This window comes from Pocillopora damicornis, chromosome 1, assembly GCF_964200805.1.
Source record: "Pocillopora damicornis chromosome 1, jaPocDami1.2, whole genome shotgun sequence".
Lineage (NCBI taxonomy): Eukaryota > Metazoa > Cnidaria > Anthozoa > Scleractinia > Pocilloporidae > Pocillopora > Pocillopora damicornis.
Genome location: NC_142670.1, coordinates 15,775,527 through 15,800,320, shown reverse-complemented (window position 1 = coordinate 15,800,320; position 24,794 = coordinate 15,775,527). Strand labels below are relative to the sequence as shown.

The window sequence follows — 24,794 nt, the reverse complement described above, 5'->3', positions numbered from 1 at the left end:
TGAATTGGACGTTATCGACAGACTCAAATTCACTGGGGGTTGATTGACTATCAGTTGGGAGAAATGATCTGCTCATCATGTCTGCCAGAAGTTGGGTATGGCCAGGGGTGTACTGGACGTCTATGTCGAAGGCCAGGCTTCTGAGGAGCACACCTTGTAGACGTTTTGGTGCCCTATCTAGTGGTTTCTTGGCGATAGACTCTAGAGGCTTGTGGTCTATTGTGATGACAACATGACGCCCATAGACATACTGATGCCATTTCTCAAGTGCAAAGACAATTGCCAACATTTCTTTTTAGATGGTTGCATAGCGGGTCTCTGGATCCGTTAAAGCTCTACTAGCATAAGCAAGGGGGCGACCTTCTTGCATAAGGACCGCACCAAGCCCTAGGCTACTGGCATCGCACTGTATGACAAGTTCCTTGTCTGGGCTGTAGTAGGCAAGAACTGGAGCTTGAGTGACAATTGCTTCACCTCATCGAAAGCTTTCTCTTCAGCATCTCCCCAGTACCATTCGACTCCTGTCTGGGTCAATCTCCTAAGTGGATCAATGACTTGGGAAAGTCTTTGCAGGAATTTAGCAAGGTAGTTAACAGTGCCATTCAGTCTCTCAATTTTTTTCTTTGGTCCCAGGCGTTTCTAGTTTCAAGATGGCTTCGACTTTGTTTGGGTCAGGTTTCAAGCCCTGTGCAGTCAGCAGATGTCCCATGAAATCCACCTGTTGTACCCTCAGCACCACTTTGTCCCTGTTGAGCTTGACGGACTTCTGCCGGCAACGTTCCAATAGCAACGAGAGATTCTTGTTATGATCTTGCCTGGCTTCATCAAGAGTGTCACCAATACCATAAATCAAGATGTCATCTGCTATGCAGCCAACACCCACAATTCCATCCAGAGCTTGGACCAGACGTTTCTGGAATATTTCCGAGCTTCCAAAGGGTAGGCGTGTCCACCTATACCTCCCAAAAGGGGTTGGAAATATGGTAAGCATGCTAGAGTCTTCTTCCAAAGTACAATGCCAATATCCATGACTAAGGTCAACTTTGCTGAAGATTTTGGCCTTAGCAAGGTCAGGAAGGATGTCATCAAGGACTGGTAATTGATAGTGTTCCCGCTCTAGCGCAAGGTTAAAGAACGTGGGTCTATGCAGATGCGTTGGCTTCCGTTCTTCTTGGTGGCAATTGCCATCTGATTTACCCAGTCAGTGGGCTCATCCACTGGAGTGAGAACTCCTGCAGTGTCTAGCCTGTCAAGTTCTAGTTTCACTGGTTCTTTTAACTCAATAGGCAGTCGTTTTGGCGGGCGAAGTATCAGTTCCACATCAGAGTTCAATGTGAGTCGCACAGTGCCAGGCAGGGTTCCAATGTCCCCGATGAAAATGTCAGGAAATTCATCTAAGATATCAGTGCTATCTACTACTCCATTGACATACTCAAACTGGTCATAGTTGACTGTGATGAGGTTCATCTTTTCAGCAGCCTTGCGGCTATGCAGGGGGGTGAGCTGTTTGTCAACAACGGCAAACTTTACCATGTAGTTCATCAGTGTTTTTGGGTTTTCAACGAGCAGCTTGCAGGTTCCAAGCGCTTTCATCTTCACTTTGTTCCACATTTTCAGGGAGATATTGGAAGGTTTAGTACGGCTGTCATCGCTGTGGCTTTTAGGGATATACAGACAGTAGTTCCACAGTCCACTTGCAGACTGACTGGCTTGAAGTTAACGAGCATTTCACAACAAATGGGCTTGTCTTGTTTGGATCGAACACCATTAACAACGACACTAAGAGTCTTAACTGAAGCCACGTCCGAGTCAGAGTCTGAAGGGTTAGAGTCTTGACTTACCGAGTGAACTTTGTCTTTTCGCTGGCAAATCTCCGAGCCCTTCCAGTGATTCATTTTACCACAGACACTGCACCTTTTGCCCCATGCAGGACACAGTTCCTTCTTCATAAGATAAATTTTTAAGCAGAATTTGCATTTGAGCTTTCGTGATTGGAAGTTACTCCTGTCTGGTAAATGTTCGGGACGGTCACTCCGTCTCCTGCTCGTCCTTGGAGGGCCCTTTGCTTTGTTAATCCAATGAACTTCCTCGAGTTTTCCACCTATCACTTGCATATGAGTTGTGGCGCCCTCCGAGGTTCGACAAATATCGATACACTTCTTTAGGTCGAGCTTTCTTTCCTGAAGTAGACGTTTGCGAGCATCCTCCTTTCTGATCCTAAGGACTATGCGGTCTCGTGTCAGAGAGTCTTTCATCGTCGGGCATGTGCAGAAATTACATGTGTCGGTCATGTTTCTGAGGGCGGTCAGGTAAGCATCCAAGTTTTCACTAGCTTCTTGATTGCGTTGGTTGAATTTGAAGCGCTCGTACGTCTCGTTTACGTCACCGGTGAAGTATTCGTCAAACTTAACGATTATCGAGTCGACCTTGTTTGAATCTTCGCTCGCAGTTAACTGAAATGCGTTGATTTTCCAAGGTGCTCTGCCCGATGGTGCAAAGAAAAATCGCCTTCTGGTATGCCTCTCCTTGCGTTGAAAATTTCGAAACAATACCAAAGTTGAGCCAAGTTTGCTTCCACAACTTCCACCTTTTCGCCGAGCAGTCAGCAAGATTGAGTGGAGGTGGCGGTTTCACTTGAGATAACGACGGGCGATGGATATTTCCAGCTTGGTTCGAAGCCGTTGTGTGTACAGAAACAGTCGCGGGGGTTCCAGAGGAAGATTCCTCGTCGCTCATCGTTGAAACAGTAAACAGAATAAAAACCACCACCGCTGCCACCATGTATCAAGACGTCCTCTCGAAAATACAGAGTAAAAGTACGCAGAGTTCACAAAAACAAGCTACATATTTTTTAATGGTGAGCACGTGCTCTCGCTTCCTCTTACATATGGGAAATCAGTAACTGACGTAATACGTCACGCCACAGGTCACCAACAGAGGTTACGTTTTGCACCTAACGGGGCAATTTTTTATGCATAAATACTCGGTACGCTGCAAATAATGATATAAGAGTTGTAAATGATAATGAAAATGGTAATGATAACTATTCAAACTATATCCACCTTTGTTTCAACTTTTCGATTCTGATGTAGGAAAAATATTTTCAACCATAGGACAACATCATATACTTTTGAGATCTGGTTTGAAAGAATTAGCACAAAAAATCGTCTTTCATTTACACGGCGAAACAGAAATTTCTGATCGGAAAATTGGTGCGTCAATGATGACGTCATCTGCATTTAAGTTGAATATTGGTGCGAACTAGTGAAAATGTGAGTTGCCGAACGATAGTTATCTTTCTATATGATCAGGGCTTAAATTTGGATTAGAAAGTCTTCATTTTGCTGCAGCATTCTATCAGCTATCTAGTTGGTTTCCAATAGTAGTAGTAATCAACCCTTTCTTTAAACCTAAACCAATTTTCTTTTCTATTTTTTACTGGGAAAAAGAAAAACAACTATGTCAAGACAAAGACCGCAGTATTTGCATAGAAAGTAGAAAAAGGAACTTGGCTTTAGAACTAGTACTTAAAAGAACGATAATTGATCTACCTAGAAAATGCGAAAATACATGGCAGATACTAAACATGTACTTTCAAAGTTAAAGTCATCCCTAACCTATTTAGGATTTCAAGAGCAGTTGTAGGAGCCCTGATTATTTATGCAAATGAAATTTGGGTGGCATTCGTTCCTTATAACAGCATGAGCTTCTCTGCATTTGTTACTATCTGAAAAAACAACATGCAAACTACATAAAGATTAAAATAAAACGACTGTCAATTCAAGAAAAATAAACGTCACAAGTTCAATACTCGTAATCTTATGACACAAATGTTAAAAAATACGAAAAAAAGAAACAGGATTTTCCATCAAGAAATCACACATCAACGAGAACGAGAAACGATCGGCCATCTATTCATTCTAATAGGAAGATAAAACAAAAAATCAGTTAACTCCAGACCCTTATCATGGAGCACAATATTACATCTAAGGCTAAATGTTTGTACTTTGTTACAAAGAAATTCGCTACATTTCTTCTGGTAGTCAATACGAATTAAGTCACTGATTATTCGCGTTTTGTTTGAAAAATGCGTAGCATTTTTCTTACCATCCTCATTCTGTTAATTAACACACTTACGAAATCGTGGAGTTTTATCATTGACTGTAACGTATGTGGAATTTCGTTGTAATCGCAGCATTCGGAACGAAATTACACCGGGAAAGGATTATATAGAAATTAGAGAAGATAAACGGAAGCGAACTAAACAGCCCAGTAAATAGCCTAAAAGTCCAGCACTATGAGAGCGAGGAAAAGTTTTTTTTTGTCTTCATTCAAAAATTGTTCAGATTTTTAATTTAAGAACTAAATTAAAATTATTTTCTCACTCAAATCCTCATTTTGCTTCCATTGCTAAACGTAAAACAGGCATCTCAAGCTCACGTCTCAAGAGAAAGCAAACGATTTTTTCATTAACTAACGAAGTAAAGTTGACTTCCACTTCTAGCGGGAATAACAGTGGGAAAAGCGAGCTTAAAACGGCAGAGAACGCCAGAAACCACAGCGGACACACAAGATTTGAGTAAATTCACTGATTTTACGCGTAAAATAATATTTCGAAATATACGTATGGTTGTTAATCGAGCATATTTCGTTCCCCATATTATTCCTTACAACGTGGTTAAATTCTCAACGTTCCCTCTCGTAACTTAATACCGAGTCGCACAACGCGTGACGCTTTTATAAATCAATCGCCTTTTTTCTCCTAACGTGAGCTCGGGACGCTTGTGCGTAAAGATATTTACATAATTGTTGAGGCGCATCCTGCCAGCATGGGTTAACTGTGCCTACATCGCTTATTTCTTCTTCTTCTTCTTCCGAGTCTGTTCCCAGGTCGTCCCCAAAATTAATATTCATGTCTACTCCATATCGGAGTATCTTTTAAAAATAACTACAAGTTTCAGTTTCCTTTGAAGCCAACAAAAGAAAATAGGTTGGTTTTAAATTCGTGTTGTGGAGGTTCCTGACTGCATAGAAAAAATTCAAATAGCGTCCCTTTGTAAAAAATGGTCCTTCTGGTTGTTCGGTTGGCTGGTGAAGCTTATTTTCCTCGTGTGACAGACATGTCACGTCGGCGAAGAATAAATTAACGCGCGCAAAATAATGCAACGGTTTGATAGGGGAAAATGTTTCCCTTTTTTTTAACTGTTCTAGCTAGCCAAGAATAAAGAAAACGACTTTTCCAGTATTAAATTCCTATAGAACAACATGGGTTACGTTCTTCAGCTAACGGGGCAATTTTTTATGCCTTAATACTCTATAAACTGCAGAGAATAACATAAGAGAAGTAAATGATAATTAAAATGGAAATGATAATTATTCAAACTATATCCACCTTTGTTTCAACTTTTTGTTTCCTAGAAGGGAGTAACTGATGTAGGAAAAATATTTTCAATCATAGCACAACATCATATATTTTTGAGATCTGGCTTGAAATTAACACACAAAATCATTTTTTACGTACACAACGAAACAGAAATTTCTGATCTGAAAATCTGTGCGTCAATGATGGCATCATCTATATTTATAATTTGAATACTGGTGCGAATTAATGAAAACGTCGGTTGCCGAATGATAGCTGTCTTTCAACATGATCAGGGATTAAATTTGGGTTAAAAAGTCATCATTTTGATGCAGTATTCTATCAATTGTCCAGTTAGTTTCCAATAAAATTAGTTATCTGCCCTTTCTTAGCTTTAAACGTAAAATAATTTTCTTATCCATTTTTGTTGTGCGCGTGACTTAAACGCATTACGCTATTGAAAATTATTGTCTTAACTCTGAATTTCTTTAAAACAACAATTTACAGCAGCTGTAAAAACCTTTACTTTTCTCTGTAATTATTATCTGCTGCTTATGTGAATGAATGCGATCAGGCTCTGAAAGCATAAAGGGACAATCAATATTGAGGTACTTAATGTAATAGCTTTGGAGCTTTCTCCGCTCCCTTAGTAGTCAATTATTTTATCCTTCTTGTGGCAAAATTGTTAATTTAAAGACAGTGAGCAATTTTTTCGGTATCGCAGAATAACTTCATTTCCGGTATAGATGTCGATTCAGTTGATGAATAAGTGTTGGTTTTGTACTCTAATGGAATATTTATTCTTCACTTTTTATCTCTGGAACGTACAGTCCGTTATTCGACCCGTTTAGTGTCTTTAAGTTCTGTGAAATGACCGAAAAACGAACTGTACAATGAACTTTCCTTGTGGTTTCAAAACAAAGGAAACATGGCGCTTCGGTAACACTGATCAAAATCTAATTTCTCTCTATAAACATTACTACAATGTTGTGTAAACTAGTGACGAGAATCAAGAACAATCAACTTGTTAAAATGTCCAAATACTAAGAGAAACACATCAAGATTTTGTGGTGAGATCTTCGGACTTCAGAGTGGAAAAATCTGCATAGGAGTGTCCACTTTGAATTTTTGTTTTACACTTAAGAACAAAAAAGGGGAAAATTTGGTGCTTAGTTTGTAAAACCAAAAATTTGAAAGTCAAATGAAAACTTAGGCAGAGACAAGAAGCAGTCAGCTTGTGGATGATGCAGGTTCTAAAAATTGCCAATATTCAACTTTTTATATTTTTGTTTAGGTTAGCATCTCTTTCTTTAGCATCAATGAAATTAAAAGGAAATAAATAAAATAAAATAAAAATAGGAAAAAGAAATACACACTTGGTCCACATGCTCTTTAGGAAGAAGTAAAAGCCACTAGAGTTTCAATAACTTCTAGTATATAAATAACTCTTTTAGTTTATACCTGTTAACTTTTAACCAATCAATTCTTGATTCTCTCAACCATACCGGCGCTTTTTCAGGTTAATTGAAAGACGGTGAGCAAGTTTTTTCGGTGTATCGCAAAGTAACTTCATTTCTGGTACAGATGTCGATTCTTTTGATAAATACGTGTTTGTTTTGGGCAATTTTTTTTATGCATTAATACTCGTTACGCTGCAGATAATAACATAAGAGAAGTAAATGATAATGAAAATGGTGATGATAATTATTCAAACTGCATCCACCTTTGTTTCAACTTTCTGTTTCCTAGAAGATAGCAGCTGGTGTAGGAAAAATATTTTCAACCATAGGACAACATCATATAATTTTTGAGATCCGGTTTCAGAGAATTAACACAAAAAGTGGTATTTTATGTACACGGCGAAACAGAAATTTCTGATCTGAAATTTGTGCGTCAATGTTGGCATCATCTGTATTTATAAGTTGAATATTGGTTCGAACTAATGACAATGTCAGTTGCCGAACGATAGTTATCTTTCAATATGATCTGAGATCAAATTTGGGCCAGAAAGTCTTCACTTTTCTGCAGCATTCTATCAGTTGTCTAGTTAGTTTCCAATAATAGTTAGTAATCAGCCCTTTCTTTAAACCTAAACTAATTTTCTTTTCTATTTTTGTTCAGTACGTGTGACTTTAACGAAATCCACGATTAAAATTGTTGTCTTAGCTCTGAATTTATTTACAACAACGCTTAACAGCAGCTGTAAAAACCTTTACTTTTCTGTGAATTTACTCTCTGCTGCTTATGTGGATAAATGCGATCAGGCTCGGAAAGTGTAAAGGGAAAAATAATATTCAGGTACTTAATGTAAAGGTTTTGTAATTTTCTTCTCTATCCATAGTGGTCAATTATTTTATCCTCCTTGGGGCAAAATAGTTGATTTAAAGACGGTGAGCATTTTTTTCTGTGTATCGCAAAATAACTTCATTTCCGGAACAGTTGCCGATTCTGTTGATGAATACGTGTTTGTTTTGTACTCTAACAGAATATTTATTCTTCACCATTTATCTCTGGAGCGTATAGTCTGTTATTCGATCCGTCTAGTTTCTTTAGGTTCTGTGAAATCACCGAAACATGAACTCTGCGATGAACTTTCTTAGTGGTTTCACAACAAAGGAAACATAGCACTTCTGTAAAACTGATCAAAATTAATTTTCTCTCTATAAACATGACTACAATATTGTGTAAACTACTGACGAGAATCAAGAACAATCAACTTGTTAAAATGTCCAAATGCTTAGAGAACCACAAGATTTAGTGGTAAGATCTTTGGACTTCAGAATGGAATAATCTGCATTGGAGTGTCCACTTTGAATTGTTGTTTTACATTTAAGATATAACAAAAAAAAAAAAAGGAAAAATTGGCGATCAGTTTGTAAAACCAAAAATTTGAAAGTCAAATGAAAACTGAGTTGGAGACAAGAAGCTGTCAGCTTGTGGATGATGCAGGTTCTAGAATTTACTAATTTTCAATATTTTTTTTGTCGACGTTAGCATTTCTTTCGTCAGCATCAATGAAATTAAAAGGAACTAAAATAAGAAAAAAAAGAAAAACATATTATGTCCACATGCTCTTTAGGAAGATATAAAAACTACTAGAGTTTCGATCACTTTTAGTATGTAAATAACTCTTTTAGTTTATAATTGTTTATTTCCAAACAATAACAATTCTTTATGTTGTGGAACTTTAAGGATTTGCCTCCGAAGGAATAGTGCTATTCTTGACTCAAAATTTTGATTCCGTTTTGATTAAAAACAAAGAATTACGGTCAATTCGCCAACGGTTCAACTGGCCAACGCCGACTCGCTGACGTGTGAAATCGAGTAGAGACGTCGGCGAGTTGGTCTTCAATCCAGTACAACTTATTAGAAGTTGAACATATAGCAAAGTGAAATATCTTAAGTAAAAAAACAATTTTGTTTTCTTGCAAAAAAACTTTATAAAGATTTCATGGCGAATAAAGCAAGGTAAACATCGCCAATGACTATAAAAGCTTCAGAAGCGAACGAGTTAAATTCTCAACGTTTCCTCTCGTAACGTAACATCTAGTCACACAACGCGTGACGCCTTCATGAATCAATCGCTTGCTTTATCTCATGACGTGAGCTTGGGACGCCTGTGCGTCAAGATATTTCCATAATTGCCGAGGCGCATTCTACCAACATGGGTTAACTGTGCCTATATCGCTTATTTCTTCTTCTTCTTCATCCGAGTCAGTTCTCACGTCGCCGTCAAAATTAATATTCATGTCTAATCCATATCTGAGTATTTTTTAAAATAATTGCAAGTTTCAGTTTCCTTTGAAGCCAACAAACAAAATGAGTTGCTTTCAAATTCGTGTTGTGGAGGTTCCGGACTGCATAGAAAAAACTCAAATGACGTCCCTTTGTTAAAAATAGTCCTTATGGTTGTTTGGTTGGCTGATGAAGCTTATTTTCCTCGTGTGACAGGCATGTCACGTCGGCGAAGGATAAATTAACGCGCGCAAAATAATGCAAAGGTTTGATAGCGGAAATTTGTTTCCTTTTTTTTTAATTGTTCTAGCTAGCCAAGAATAAAGACAACGACTTTTTCAGTATTAATTTCCTAAAGAACAACATAGGTTACGTTTTTCAGCTAATTGTTGTACTCGTGAGTTCAACGCATCACGCGATTAAAATTATTGTCTTAACTCTGAATTTATTTAAAACAACACTTAACAGCAGCTGTAAAAACCTTTACTTCTCTGTGTATTTATTCTCTGCTGCTTATGTGGATAAATGCGATCAGGCTCTTAAAGCGTAAAGGGACAGTCAATATTCAGGTACTTAATGTAATAGCTTTGTAACTTTCTCCTTTACCCTTAGTAGTCAATTATTTTAACCTTCTTGCAGCAAAATTGTTAATTTAAAGACGGTGAGCATTTTTTTCTGTTTATCGCAAAATAACTTCATTTGCGGTACATATGTCGATTCTGTTGATGAATACGTGTTTGTTTTGTACTCTAACGGAATATTTGTTCTTGACTATTTATCTCTGGAACGTATAGTCTGTTATTCGATCCGTCTGGTTTCTTTAGGTTCTGTGATATCACAGAAAAATTAACTGTACAATGAACTTTCTTAATGGTGTCAAAAGAAAGGAAAATAGCACTTCGGTAAGGCTGATCAAAATTAATTTTCTCTTTATAAACATTACTACAATGTTGCGTAAACTGCTGACGAGAATCAAAAACAATCAACTTGTTAAAATGTCCAAATGCTTAGAGAAACACATCAAGATTTAGTGGTAAGATCTTCGGACTTCAGAATGGAAAAATCTGCATGGGAGCGTCCACTTTAAATTGTTGTTTTACATTTAATATATAAAAAAGAGGAAAAATTGTCGATTAGTTCCTAAAATCAAAAATTTTAAAGTCAGATGAAAACTGAGTTGGAGACAAGAAGCAGTTAGCTTGTGGATGCCGGTGTAACGTTACCTTAAGTCAAGCTCTGTTAACATGTAGCGGTGGTTGTCAGTAAATACGTGCACGAGAGGGAGACAATTCATTGCTACCTTCTAATGTCATAGACTTTGTAATGTTGTCCGCTCAGATGGTCCTTATGTTTTTTCGGTTAACTGGTGAAGCCTATTTTCCCCGTGTGACAGGCATGTCACGTCAGCAGGGGATAAACTAATGCGCGAAAATTAATGCAAAAGTTTGATAGAGTAAATTTGTTTCCCTTTTTTTTTATAAATTGTTCTAGTTAGCGAAGAGTTGAGACCTCAACTTTTTCAGTATTAAATTCCAACAAAACAATATAAGTCATGTTTTGCACCTGATAGGGCAATTTTTTTTATGCATTAACACTCGGTATGCTGCAGATAATAACATAAGAGTAGTAAATGATGATGAAAATGGTGATGATAATTATTCAAACTACATCCACCTTTGTCTCAACTTCTTGATTCCTAGCAGAGAGTAACTGACGTAGGAAAAATATTTTCAACCAGAGAACAACATCATATATTTTTTGAAATCCGGTTTCAAAGAATTAAGACAAAAAAATCGTCATTAATGCACTCGGCAAAACAGAAATTCTGATCTGAAGCGAACTAATAAAAACGTCAGTTGTCGAACTATAGTTATCTTTCGATATGATCAGGGATTAAGTTTTGGTTAGAAAGTCTTCATTTTGCTGCAGCATTCTATCAATTGTCCAGTTAGTTTCCAATAAAAGTAGTAATCAACCCTTTCTTTAAACCTAAACTAATTTTCTTTTCTACTTTTGCTGTACCTGTGACTTTAACGAATTACACGATTAAAATTCTCGTTCTAACTTTGACTTTGTTTAAAACAACAATTAACAGCAGCTGTAAAAACCTTTACTTTTTAGTGTATTTATTCTCTGGTGCTTATGTGGATAAATGCGATCAGGCTCTGAAAGTGTAAAGGGACAAGTACATAATTTAATAGCTTTGTAGCTTTCTCCTCTACCCTTAGTGGGCAATTACTTTATCCTTCTTGCGGCAAAATTGTTGATTTAAAGACGGTGAGCAATTTTTTTCGGTGTATCGCAGAATGACTTCATTTCCGGTACAGATGTCGATTCTGTTGATGAATACGTGTTGGTTTTGTACTCTAACGGAAAAGTTATTCTTCACTTTTTATCTCTAGAACGTACAGTCTGTTATTCGATACGTCTAATGTCTTTAAGTTCTGTGAAATGACCGAAAAATAAACTGTACAATGAACTTTCTTAGTTGTATCAAAGTAAAGGAAACATAGCGCTTCGGTAACACTGATCAAATTTTAATTTCTCTCTATTAATATTACTACAATGTTGTGTAAACTACTGACGAGAATCAAGAACAATCAACTTGTTAAAATGTCCAAATGCTTAGAGAAACACATCAAGATTTGGTGGTGAGATCTTCGGACTTCAGAGTGGAATAATCTGCATGGGAGCGACCACTCTGAATTTTTGTTTTACACTAAAAAAAAAAAAGGGGAAAAATTGGTTATTAGTTTGTAAAACCAAAAATTTGAAAGTCAAATGAAAACTTAGGCGGAGACAAGAAGCAGTCAGCTTGTGGATGATGCAGGTTCTAAATTAAAAACTACCAATATTCAATTTTTTATTTTTTTGTGGAGGCTAGCATTTTTTTCTTCAGCATCAATGAAATTGAAAGGAAATAAATAAAAAAAAAAAAAAAGGAAAAAGAAAGACACACTTGGTCCACATACTCTTCAGGAACACGTAAAAACTACTAGAGTTTCAATAACTCCTAGTATATAAATAACTCTTCTAGTTTATAACTGTTAACCTTTAACCAATAATTCTTAATTCTCTAAAACATACCGGAGCTTTCTCAGGAAAGAGGGTAGTGGGAAAAACGCGATTCATCAAATCCCTTGCTCCAAAACAAGCAAGGATCAACAAGATGAATTTAGAGGAAGTTATCGGTTGTTTCTTGCGAATTGAGACTGGTAACAGCAGTCCCATTTGTTGCGGTGTACGACATAAGCATATAGATTTTTACTTAACATTTTTGGAATTACTCATATCCGTAATCATCATCTTGTACGTGCCTTTTGGTGAAAAACTTTAGTGCAATTGAGCAAAGTAAATTGATATTGAATATAGGAAACTGGAGACTTCATATAAGTAAAGGGTGCAAACCTTTTAATACATTCCCCCAAAGAGTAGGATCATGGTATTTCATACGTTTAAGCCTAACATCCTGAGATTTAACAAACACCATTAGGAGGTTAATAATTTGAAGGGAACTGTCCAACGAATTCCATCGATTAACTATTCCATTATAGGAAGTTTTTTGATAAGTGAAAGGACGCTTGACAGTAGGCACAGTCGTCTAGTGATTTGTTGTATAGCAAAGTAAAGAAATTAGAGAAGGCGATGGAGAAACAAATCGAAAATTTTGAAAACCTACTTCAGTGAAAGCGCGTAAGAGCGAAAAATACTACAAAACCAAAATGTCATGCCGGTGTAACGTTACCCTCATGCTCTGTTCACGTGTAGCGGTGGTTGTCGATAAACACGTGCACGACTGGGAGACATTCCATTGCTACCTTCTAAATTCATATATTTTGTAATGTTGTCCGCTCAGATGGATAATTTTCTTATCCATTTTTGTTGTACGCGTGACTTAAACGCGTCACGCGATTAAAAATTATTGTCTTAACTCTGAATTTCTTTAAAACAACAATTAACAGCAGCTGTAAAAACCTTTACTTTTCTGTGTATTTATTCTCTGCTGCTTATGTGGATAAACGCAATCAGGCTCTGAAAGTGTAAAGGGACAATCAATATTCAGATACTTAATATAATAGGTTTGTAGCTTCCTCCTTTACCTTTAGTAGTCAATTATTTTATTCTTCCTACGGCAAAGTTGTTAATTTAAAGACGGTGAGCAATTTTTTCTGTGTATCGCAAAATAACTTCATTTCCCGTACAGATGTCCCTGTTGAAGTATACGTGTTTGTTTTGTACTTTAACGGAATATTTATTGTTCACTATTTATCTCTGAAACGTATAGTCTGTTATTCAATCCGTCTAGTTTCTTTAGTTCCTGTGAAATCACCGAAACATGAACTCTGCAATCAACTTTCGTAGTGGTTTTACAACAACGGAAACATAGCACTTCTGTAAAACTGATCAAAATTGAATTTCTCTCTATAAATATCGCTACAATGTTGTGTAAACTACTGACGAGAATCAGAAATAATCAACTTGTTAAAATGTCCAAATGCTTAGAGAAACACATTAAGATTTAGTGGAAAAATCTGCATAGGAGCGTCCACTTTGAATTGTTGTTTTACATTTAAGACATAACAACAAAACAGAGGAAAAATTGGTGATCAATTTGTAAAACCAAAAATTTGAAAGTCAAATGAAAACTGAGTCTGAGACAAAAAACAGTCAGCTTATGGATGATGCGGGATCTAAAAATTATTAATATTCCATTTTTATTTATTTTTTTGTTGAAGGTAGCATTTCTTTCCTCAGCATCAATGAAATTAAAAGGAAATAAAACTAAAAGATAGAAAAACGAAAACATACTTTGTCCACGTGATCTATAGGAAGACGTAGTAACTACTAGAGTTTCGATAACTTCTAGTTTATAACTAACTCTTCTGGTTTATAATTGTTTACTTTTAACCAATAAATTCTCAATTCTCTCAACCATACCGACGCTTTCTCAGGGAAGAGGGTGGTGGGAAAAACGAGATTCATCATATGATTCATCACTCAAAAAGGCATTCGGAAAGGAACGGATTTTTTTTAATCTCGGTCCCTAATGACTCGTTTGATCGACCAGAGAATTAGCAATTCGTATTTTTAATGTAAATATTTAAAGATGAAGTGTCAGTTCTAAACACGGACAACTTTTAGAATTTAGGAGAAATAAATGTCAGTCAGTTTATAAAAGAGAAAACAAGTGCAAACATATGTTTTAGCAGTCTAGAACATTCTGGAACATTCTAAATAATTACATCATATCCTATTCTTAAAACAGTGCAACATGACTTAACATAAGAAGTTGCAAAATGGAATATTCTGGAAAATTTTAGAGTATTCCGGAACCTTGTGCACGAAGAGTCAAAGTCACCGATTATATTCCTTTCTTTACGAACAACAACAGCAACAACAACAACAAAAAACGAATATTTCTGGCTAATTTAACCTCTAACTGTGCCAAATGTGAGATTGTTAGTTCTTGATTCGAAAATAAAATTTCAGTCATAAGAGGCAAAACGCTCTCGTCTCTTTTAAATTAAAAGGAAAATAGCCATTTTCATTTCATTTCAATTTCATTTGCCATTACTCAGAAGGTCAGTTGTTATGAAATACAAATTATTGGCAAAAAACTCATGCCTTCAAGCTTACTAAGATAATGCTTAACTCGGTTGAGTATGAAATTTTACATTTTTGATACATCAGGATATGTGCACAAATCAGGACAGCAGTACTAAAAATACGCTGTTAAATAATCCGAATATTTTTTTCTCTGTTTTACATTTTTTTCTCTTGTAAATAACACACTAAAATGTTGGAAAAAAATTATCAATGTGCAAGATGCATGAACGAACTGAAATTTTTCGTGAGTTAAACCTACCTTGAAGTTTGATGTAAAGTTGAATATCTTGTTTATGATTTTAGAATAAACCAAAATCTTTATCACAATGTTCAAATGTCCTACGAAGTATGAATGGTAGTTATCAGACAAGTAGACAGGGTCACTTTTACAAGGTCTCAACATACATTGTTATTGTTATTTTTAGAGTGTGTAACTTTTAGCTGTGTATGACTGAACAGAGGACAAAGAGTCCATTGGTTGCTGAGTGGCTGTATTTATTAGTTTTGACGTGATTTTCTTCGCTTGAGTCATAAGGCAACTAACACAATTTTCTTTTCATTATTCTAAATTACAAAGGGGGATGTTCTGATTCGAAAAGGAGTTTTTCCTTTGAACTGCATAATCCAAGTGATAAAGAGCGTTATAGATAAACAATAGCAAACCAATATCTTAATTATCAACAGGGTTAAACAATGACTTTCTTTTAAAATTTAACTTTCCAGAAAACGCTATGAAAATCTTTGAAGTTTTTTTGGTTTTACGCGGAAGGATTCCGTTTGTTCTGTAGCCGATGGAGACAAATTCATTACTATCTAAAGAGTTTTACTCCAAAAGCTTGTGTATAAAACATCGAGCTGCTTTGAAAAGATTCAATGAAAAATTGAAAGAGACAAAATTAAACACTCTACCTTTTCTTCTGCAGAAAAAAAACTGAATCACGTCATGATGGTACCCTCAGTGGCCAAGTGCAGTTTCATCCTCCTTTTCTGTAAGCACTTCAGCTGTTCATGACTGTTGTCGAAAGTGTTTGCTTTAATGATAAACATTTGCCGTTGTTGGCAAATGGGATGGAATGGGAGCCCATGAGTAGTGTGGGAGGGGAGGAAGGGTAAGATGCTTGGGGAGGCCCGGGAAAAGACGAGCAAAGGAAGGAAAAGAGGAGAGGAAAGGAGGAGAGTGCAAGGTTAAATGGATGGATAGAGTAATGAGAAAAACTGTGAAGTGGGGGTGAGAGTCTATTGGCAATTGTTATGTCAAGTCTTGTTGAACTGCAATATGCGCCAGTGTTTAATCGTAATATAACAATCATGAAGAGCCACAAATTCTCATATCTGCGTGTAATATCAAACTGCTAGGCATGCAACATATGGTGCACGCTGGTTCAGTGGTAAGAGGAAGTGCCCAAAACGTTTACATGGTCCAACTTTGAGCTTAAGACTGTACTTGTGAAAGACATTGCCTCTGCATTTACCTTGTACAATCAAACTTCAAAGTAAAGTGCTAGAATAAGATGACGTCAATAAATTATTCCTCTAATACATAAATAAACCACTTTCCTTTATCTTCTGAAACACTTTTCTTAATCAAAAACTAACCGCAAATGCAAAGAGTTTGTAGGCTCTTGGTTGGAATGGAAGACAGTATTATAATAGCTAGCTGAAGCCCGTTGAACTCGAGCTCTAGATAAAATTTAAATTTTTATTCGTGCGATAGATGTTTGTTAGCTTAGTGATCTGATATCTGATTAGTGGACTAGTGATACTTGTAAGACCGAGATCAGATGAGGTCTAATGTGGCAACCTTTGTTACGTAAAATTGCATATATTTTCTTTCTCTTGATGTATGATATCTATATTTTTGTTTTTGGAAGCCAAGTAATTGACTTATTGTATTTGTTGTAGTTTTGTTGAAACATCCTCAACAAGCAAAAGGATGGGATAAAGTTCCTTGGTTTGGGGAGTCACATGTTCTCTCAGCTCCAAAAGGACACTACGTGGAACTGAACTTTACCATGCGCAGCTACTCGTGGTATTCAAGACCGTGTTTGCAGGACTACTATCTTGAGATCCGTGACGGCAATAATCAGTCAGCCAACGTTCTTGGTGTATTCTGTGGAGATCACGCAGCTGCTGTAGTGCGATCCAGTGAAGGATACTTGTGGTTAAGATTTTTCCCTTCTCGCAGACATGATTTTAGTGCATACTACACTGGCAGATCCTTCAATCAAACAGGCACGATATTTCTTGTTAACTTTCTATTAAAGCATGTAGTTAAAATATTCAAATTCAATTTGAACTTCATGATATAACAATTTATATTCAGGAAATATATCGTTGGCCTACCTTACTATTTAACAGTATTTATTCCCTTATTAAGTAGCTTTTCATCTGATATACAAAGAGACAGACGAACAGCCACATATAGAGAAAGAGACAGACAGACAAAGAGAGACACCGAAAGAAGTTCTCCGTGACTTTGGAGTAAAATATGATTATCCATGCACAATGTATTTGCTTGATATATTATGCCTGTGGTTTGCTTGTCCTGTATGATACAGACTATTCATCTAGCATTTGCTTGCCTTAATACATTTTTTATTATCATTATCATTATTTTTTGTTTTATGTAGCGACACCTACCATGACCCAAGTACCCAAGACACGGACTGTAATTTTGAACAGAATCTCCAACCTGTGGTGCCCGGTGGAAGGTGCGCCAGCTCCATACATTGTATGGAGAAAAAATGGTGTTGTTGTTCAAAATAGTACCAGCGTAAGATATCAGCTTGTAGCTGCAGAGGAGAATGTGAATTACAGCTGTGAGGTACGAAGAGATAATAACGTATCAAGGAGCGAAATTAGCCTCAACATTGAAGGTGAGTTTTATTCCTTACACAAGTGTAATGGAACCATATCACTTTTTTAATTGGATGCCTGAATCTGTACTATTTGGCCATTTTCTTAATATCTTGTTTAATTTCTTGGTATCCCTCCACGGCTCACCGCCCTCGATGTAGTCGCTCCCGTAATTTTCCCCGTTCTTCTAGACTGTGATAAATTATCAATATCTAAAACAGACTGCGATAGATTATCATTATCTTAAACAGTTCCTCGTTCGGATTAGGCTTTCTTTGATCAGCGATATCAGAATAACAATCTTTGTTTGGAAAAGAGGCCGAGTGATTATAGTGTAAAGCTTGTAATCTAGTGGTCTGGGTTGAAGCTATCCACCCTGCTACTCATTGGATTTGTGTTTTGGTTTGCCCCGCTTGGTCTTTCTTGGTTCACCTCCGACCAGTAAGGATTTTTGCACGATGTTCGTTTACAATGTTTGTTTCAATTAACCCTTTCACTTCCAAGATCTCATTAGTAATTCTGCATACTTACTCCTGTACGATTCTTATGATCTTAGTTCTGAGAATTTGTTTCCGGATCAACTAATAACCCCTTAATTGATATTTCTCTTTATTCTCATAACTTGTCTACTTAACCGCGATGATGTCAACAATTACCGCCCAATATCGGTGATTCCAATAGTGGCGAAAGTGTTTGAAAGGATAGTTTACGATCAATTGTATGCCTATCTGGAAGAACATGATATTCTATATCAAAATCAATCAGGGTTTCGTGCTACTCATTCAACTGTAACAGCATTGTTGGAAGCGACAGATTCTTGGGCATATAATATTGACAACGGGAAAATCAATGGAGTCATTTTTCTAGATTTGAAAAAAGCTTTTGACACTGTTGATCATCAGATCCTCCTATCGAAATTAAACTATTATGGCATACATGGCAAATCTTTCAAATGGTTTCAGTCATACTTGGAAAACCGCACACAGAAATGTTCTGTGAACGGGTCGCTGTCCAGCAGCTGCTCATTAACTTGCGGCGTCCCCCAGGGGACCATCCTCGGTCCACTATTGTTTTTATTATATATCAACGATCTTCCAAATTGTTTATCAAATTGTGAGCCGAGGATGTATGCTGACGACACACACCTTACATATGCGGGCGGTGATCTTGAGAGTATACAGCTTTGTCTGAATGAGGACTTAACAAACGTTTTCAACTGGCTACAAGCGAATAAACTCACACTGAATATGACAAAAACCGAATTCATGCTAATAGGGTCAAGGCAGAGACTGGGTACTCTCACAGCTTCACCAACAATTAGAATGAACAGCACTCAGGTGAGCCAGGTTACTTCTACAAAATCGCTTGGTGTGATTATAGACGATAGGCTCGATTGGCATAGTCACATCGAAAAATTAACAAAAAAGATTGCCTCTGGTATCGGGTGCCTAAAGCGAGTCAGGCATCTGATCCCAGCATCGACCTTACATCTGCTTTACCAAGCTTTAGTAAAACCTCACTTTGATTACTGTGACATTGTCTGGGGTAGCTGTGGGATAACGCTACGAGATAAGCTGCAGAAATTACAGATTAGAGCAGCCCGTGTTTTGACATTTTCCAGCTATGATGCCGATGCAACTAAGCTACTTGAATTTTTAAGTTGGAAAAATCTGACAAGCCAGCAAGAAATTCATAGAGTTACCATGGTTTTCAAATGTCTGCACGGACTAGCTCCTGAATATCTTAATTCTAAGTTTAAATGGCGTAACTCTGCTTATGACCTCAGGGACTCTGAAAATAAACTCAATGTTCCTCTACCTCGCACTAACTATTATCGAAAAAGCTTTAGCTATAGTGGAGCCACATTATGGAATAGTCTTCCATGTGATATAAGGAACACAGAGTCTCTGGGGTTATTTAAACGCAAGATCAATGCCACTCTATAACGCACGGCATTCACGGAAAACAGCTTTTAAATATTAGTTAGTGTTTTAATTTTTAAATAGTTTTAGTTAATGTAATTGCTGATGAATTGTTTCGTGCTTAAATAAAGATTATACCTTATACCTTATACCTTGAAATTGTATCGATATTGTAGGGAGAAATTCTCTCTTGGTCACTTCATTGAAGTTAAAGGGTCAATTTGTTTTGATTAGTTTTGGTAATTTTAGTTCTCAATTTGTTTTAATTAGTTTTTCTTAATGACCGGTAATTTTGTCATACGGTTTGTAAGCAGCATTTTATCATATCCACTTTTTAATTCACACAGTAGAAATATTAATCTTATCTTACGTAAGCACCTCAGAACTATTTTTCTTTAGTTATTCTAATTATTCAGCGCTGTTCGGCCTCTCAGAAAGACACTCTCCTCACTGAATTTTTATTTTGTTTTAGCTTAAATTCTGACTTCCCTAAATGCTGACAATGATAAGAGTATGTTAGTAATCAGTTCAAAGTAGATACTCCAAAGGTGAAAAAATTCCGCAAATTTAAATTTAGCCTAACTTTAGAAGTTTGTCTCATGAACATTCCTTTTTATACTATCATTCTAAAGATCGTTACTTTCTTCTTTTTTTTCTCGATACGATAAAACAAGTTGGTTTTCTTGTTCGCAATGCAAACTCAGTGATGACATACTACACATATTTTAGCGATTTAATTATATGAACAATAATTTATGTCTAATATTCAGAGTGCCCAGGCCCTTGTGATTGCCACATTTTGAAGGAAACATACAATCTGTTGCGCGTGAGCTGTACAGGAAAAGAATTGATGTCGTTTCTGTGGAAAATTCCCCTTACCACAGCGACGTTGTGAGTATTAACAAGAGATCAATTGTTGAGGTGCCGTGTAAGTTGCAGACTAAACTGCGGATTACGAAGCAAATGAATGTCATTCTTCATCTTACCTGAGTAAGAGCGACTTCTAAATCACTCTTACACTAGCCTTTGCGTGGTGCCATCGACGTCAATGACTGGAAATTCTTCAATATTGAATTTTTTGATCGTAGGTTTGCTACGGGGGTCATTCCTCACCCCAACTACTATTTCCCGAGTCTCTCGAGCCATGTCGAAAGAAGATCTGTACCTTGTAAACTCTAATCTGTAACCTCGTGGCTGTACTAAAAAGTATCATAACTGTGGTGTATCATACAATGCGGGTCCATGTTAGCAGGGTCACAAAACAAGAACAAAGCTAAACAATAAGGCAGTACTTCGTGACTTCGTGAAGGCAACGAGGAATCGCAAAACGAACAAATTTTGTAGAATGTGAACAATAATGGCAAAGAATGCTTTCTGTTTATTCTCGCAATACCTGGTACTTTATGCATAGGAAGCCCTTAGAAACTGAAATATCAAGCAAATCATGAGAACTTTAGAAAACGTAGATATATACCAATATATTTTAACTGTTTTAGTTATATTCAGCACTATCTCTGGTGTTATATGACCGCTTGAATATAGCTGTAAAAGTCAAAGATAGCTGTGAAAAAGTAGATCTGACGGTAAAAATAGCATCTCACCGAGAATGGCTGGAACAATAATGCAATTAATCCATTTCTGGTGTACAACGGACGACTTTGAGTTAAACTGTTCGATGCGTTCATCTGGAAGAGTTTACTACTGAATGCCGCTTTTCTTAAATTACTTTTTTGTTATTATTTATATTGAAATATGTAACAAAGCCTTTGCGACATTTTCAATTTACTGCTTTCTGCACTATGTTGTTCATCGCCAAGAGATCAAAATCTATGCAACCATACACGTATTTAGCTGGAAAGTTGTTTATTTGACCACAGTTGATTCGTACTCCCATTTTTTCATCCTCGAAGCGAAAAATTCGTGCGAAGGCGAAACATAGACTTTGGAAAGAAATAAAAGCGGTTTATTTTTTTTTTGATACAAGTATCTGTCATTAGTATTGAAAACCGTATGTATTTAACACAGATGTATCAATTTTTTCTGACAGGGACTTGAGTAACAACCAGCTGAACGACTTGTCACAAGACATTTTCAGCAACAATACTCACCTGGCTTGGCTGTAAGCTACGATTACACAAATCTATATTGTGTGCATTTCAATTTAAAAGTATATGTCTATATCCATACATGGACCGACAATGATATGTCGATAATAAATAATAATAATATTCGTCATCAGCCGCTTTGAAAACCATGTGTATTCAGCACAGTAATAACTCTCACCTGGGGTGGCTGTAAGCTAAGATTCATTTCCTCATTCCATTGACGAATTAACAGCCTTATAAATTCGCATTACAAACTGCGCCTATTTAACCGGTATGTAGCAATATCGTAACTGAGGACTTGGGTTACAACCGACGAAGAGATTGACCACAGAAAGTTCGCAGGAGCAATAAACAACTTTGATTGTTAATTAGACCTTTTCTTTAATCTCCTGGGCGAAGTTGTTCAAAAGTGGGTAAAGATAACCCATGATTAGTTTGAAACTGATTTCAGATCTGAAAGCTTTAAAACAAAATTCAATCGAATCCTTTTTGTCAAGAATGTAATGATTGGATGCTCTAAAAGCGATACAGAAAACTATCCCAAAAAGGCTTTTGAATGAAGGAATAAAGAATCCGGATTAAAATGTAACCTTAGGTTAGCGCTAATGGGGCTTCAGACAACAGGGTCCTAATGAATAAAAGCATATTTTATCAGCATTATAACCCGTTCACGTTAAACATGGTTGGAACAATTTCTTCATGTGTAGTTCAGTAAACAACCAGCTGCATAGCTTTCCGATAGGCATACTTTCGGCTTAGAGAACTGGAAGCCGGGATGTAAAAATGTAAGAGATTGTTAAATCTTAAAAATAGTCAGTTTTTTCAAAGAATGACAAATTTCTAAACCCTTAAGCGGGTCGATGTTGCTATTAACAGCACGCTCCTATTACTGATTTATCGATGTATTCCTTCCAAACTGGGGTACAGTAGTCTAACTTCTAGAAGGCATCAAAATAGTTGCAAATGTCAAAGAAAAGCTAGATATATGGCGATACAGAAGGGCTTGTTTTAAAGTTTTAATTTCTATTAATTTTTTCCTTTTATAATCTTTTAAGTGTATTATATCATGTGACGATTTTATGTTACGCGTTGCTATTTACTCCGTTGCTATTTACTCCGCGAAAGCCAGATAGTTGTCTTCGATTTTAATGGAATATGTTCGATCCATAGAAGTTCTGCCGAAGACTTATAGACACTTTTTAGGCGCGGGATTTCCACTAATCTTTTTCTTTTAACGGATGACTGAGTGTCATTCTTGGTCTAGTATGTTCGACTCTGGGCTGCTCTTTGGGGAGAAATTTGACTCGCGCCTAAGCCGACCGTGTCGTAATGGTCTCCGAGTTTCGCAGAAGTTCCTACCGCGGGCTCGTAGGACTTTAGAAATGCTGGTCATTTAAAATTCTCGCTAGAGAGTTACAGAGCGGAGCCTAAACTCCTGTAAAATACTCCTCTCTCATAAAGAGCTTGGGCCACCTGTACCTGAATTTCACTCGGCGAGCGCAGACGTCAATTGTACTCTGCATCACAGTGTTCATTGTTACATTATTGATAGCTTTTTTAACAAATTGATCATCTTTGCCAATTTTTTTCTCAGAGAAAAAAAATTACCAAAGGAAAAAAAAAAGAAAGAAGCTCAAGTGCGTATTTTCTACATCCAAAGAAAACTTAATTAACAATTGGATTAGAAAATATTCTTTTACAGATGATTTGGTTCAGGGAAATTTTGTTGTTTGTTACATGCATTACCGAAGAAAACACAGTGTAAAGAAAGCAATGCTACGATAGTTTTTTTTTTTTTTTTTTTTTTTTTTTTACAGCTACACTGGTTAATTTCACTATTTACAAATTTTCCGGTGATAAGTAACCATAAGAACAGAGAAATGCAGCATGATGCATGATGAAAGCAATTTCCTGAAAAACTAGGCGATAACGTGACGTTGCACAGCATATATTTGCACCTTGCTACAATTCAACGCAGAGTCAGGTCAAACGAAGAGAGCTGAAATCTATATTTTACCCGTTGCTCTACGTGGTAATAAGTGTGAGAAAGATCATGGAAGAGTAATATTTTTAACGAATCAATCCTTCCTGAATATTTCATGTAGCTAAGAGGTACATGAAGACTTAGTTACAATATTATCTTTCGAAGCTCTCAAAAGCCGTCTTGAGATGTAATTATCGTTCTCTTTAACCATCAGAATCAAGCAACAGATCGAGCTACTGCTGCGTTGATATAGATGTTACAACCATTTAATTTCGAGGGGAAGTTTTTCATCGAGCACACCTCGCCGGCGAAAGGCACCAAGAATCTAACACCGTCTTTTTGACTTTTTTTTCTCTTTAATAACTCGGTTCTCCAGTGGACGAAATAGTGCACAAAAATTATTTTAAATAATTTATTCCTGCAACGATGAAATACTTTCGAGCTCAAATCCCGAACGGTATTTACTTGTCAAGACAACTTTATTGATAGAATCGGAAAATAATGCCTAACTAAGTCTTCTTGCCCTAAAACAGTGAGACAGTAAAAAATGATTATTTTTCCCCATATAATCCTGCAACGGCTATAATGCTTTCGAACTCGAATCCCCAGCAAGTCTCCTAATGGTAAAAACCTGAGGAAATTCGGAGTTTGAGAGGCTAATCAGAGCACTCCTTCAGAGTTTTCCAGTGTGTCAGTAAATACCTTTTACGAATTCTGAAAACTATTGAATTTAGCTACTGCTGATTATGTTTCCAATAAATGTACAGAAAGTTTTATACAAAGAAAAGTGAACGATGTGATTTAAAACAATATGAAAGTAGCCTCAAACGAAAACTTTATGACAAACCTTTCTCTAATCCCGTTGTGAACTACTTTAGATTGGCGATTTTTTCACAAACTTAAGTTTCTTACGTAAACGAGCCTAAACGTGGAACTTGAGAAAAGAGAACAAAACCCTCGGTTAAATGCCAAAACATATTCAGGACCGATGAGGCACAAAACTTGTCTGAAAATGAATCATATCCAGTCTTAAGCGTGACAAAGTGTGGTGGTTTGCTTAACCTTCAATGATTTGCGAAGAAGGAATATTTTTCTCACTCAGTTTTAGCCTCACCCTACTAAAGAAACGTACTCGCAGTATATACGAAAAAGTTGATATAGCACAATATAACAATACCACCCTACAACAAATCAACGTCGCCCGGCTCAGGAAGTGGTCTACACAA

At 36.6% G+C, this 24,794-nt stretch overlaps 2 protein-coding genes across 3 annotated transcripts; one reads left to right on the top strand and one right to left on the bottom strand.

The window, feature by feature from the left end:
- Positions 1-610: 610 nt before the first annotated feature.
- Positions 611-1,611, bottom strand: LOC149052292 (uncharacterized). Its single transcript, XM_089180655.1, has 2 exons — positions 1,198-1,611; positions 611-1,060 (listed from the first exon to the last, which is right to left on the bottom strand). Exons 1-2 carry the CDS (start codon positions 1,609-1,611, stop codon positions 611-613), a joined length of 864 nt encoding a protein of 287 aa, XP_089036781.1.
- A 13,921-nt stretch (positions 1,612-15,532) lies between these two features.
- Positions 15,533-22,683, top strand: LOC149052291 (uncharacterized). 2 transcript variants are annotated; one of them, XM_089191442.1, is made up of 5 exons: positions 15,533-15,690; positions 16,604-16,933; positions 17,332-17,577; positions 20,250-20,370; positions 21,527-22,683. In XM_089191442.1, the coding sequence occupies exons 1-5, from the start codon at positions 15,645-15,647 to the stop codon at positions 21,600-21,602; spliced, it is 819 nt and encodes a 272-aa protein (XP_089047568.1). In that variant the 5' UTR covers positions 15,533-15,644; the 3' UTR covers positions 21,603-22,683. The 2 variants fall into 2 exon arrangements, with proteins under 2 accessions (XP_089047568.1, XP_089047616.1); XM_089191490.1 differs by lacking the exon at positions 21,527-22,683 and adding an exon at positions 20,568-20,658.
- Positions 22,684-24,794: the final 2,111 nt, after the last annotated feature.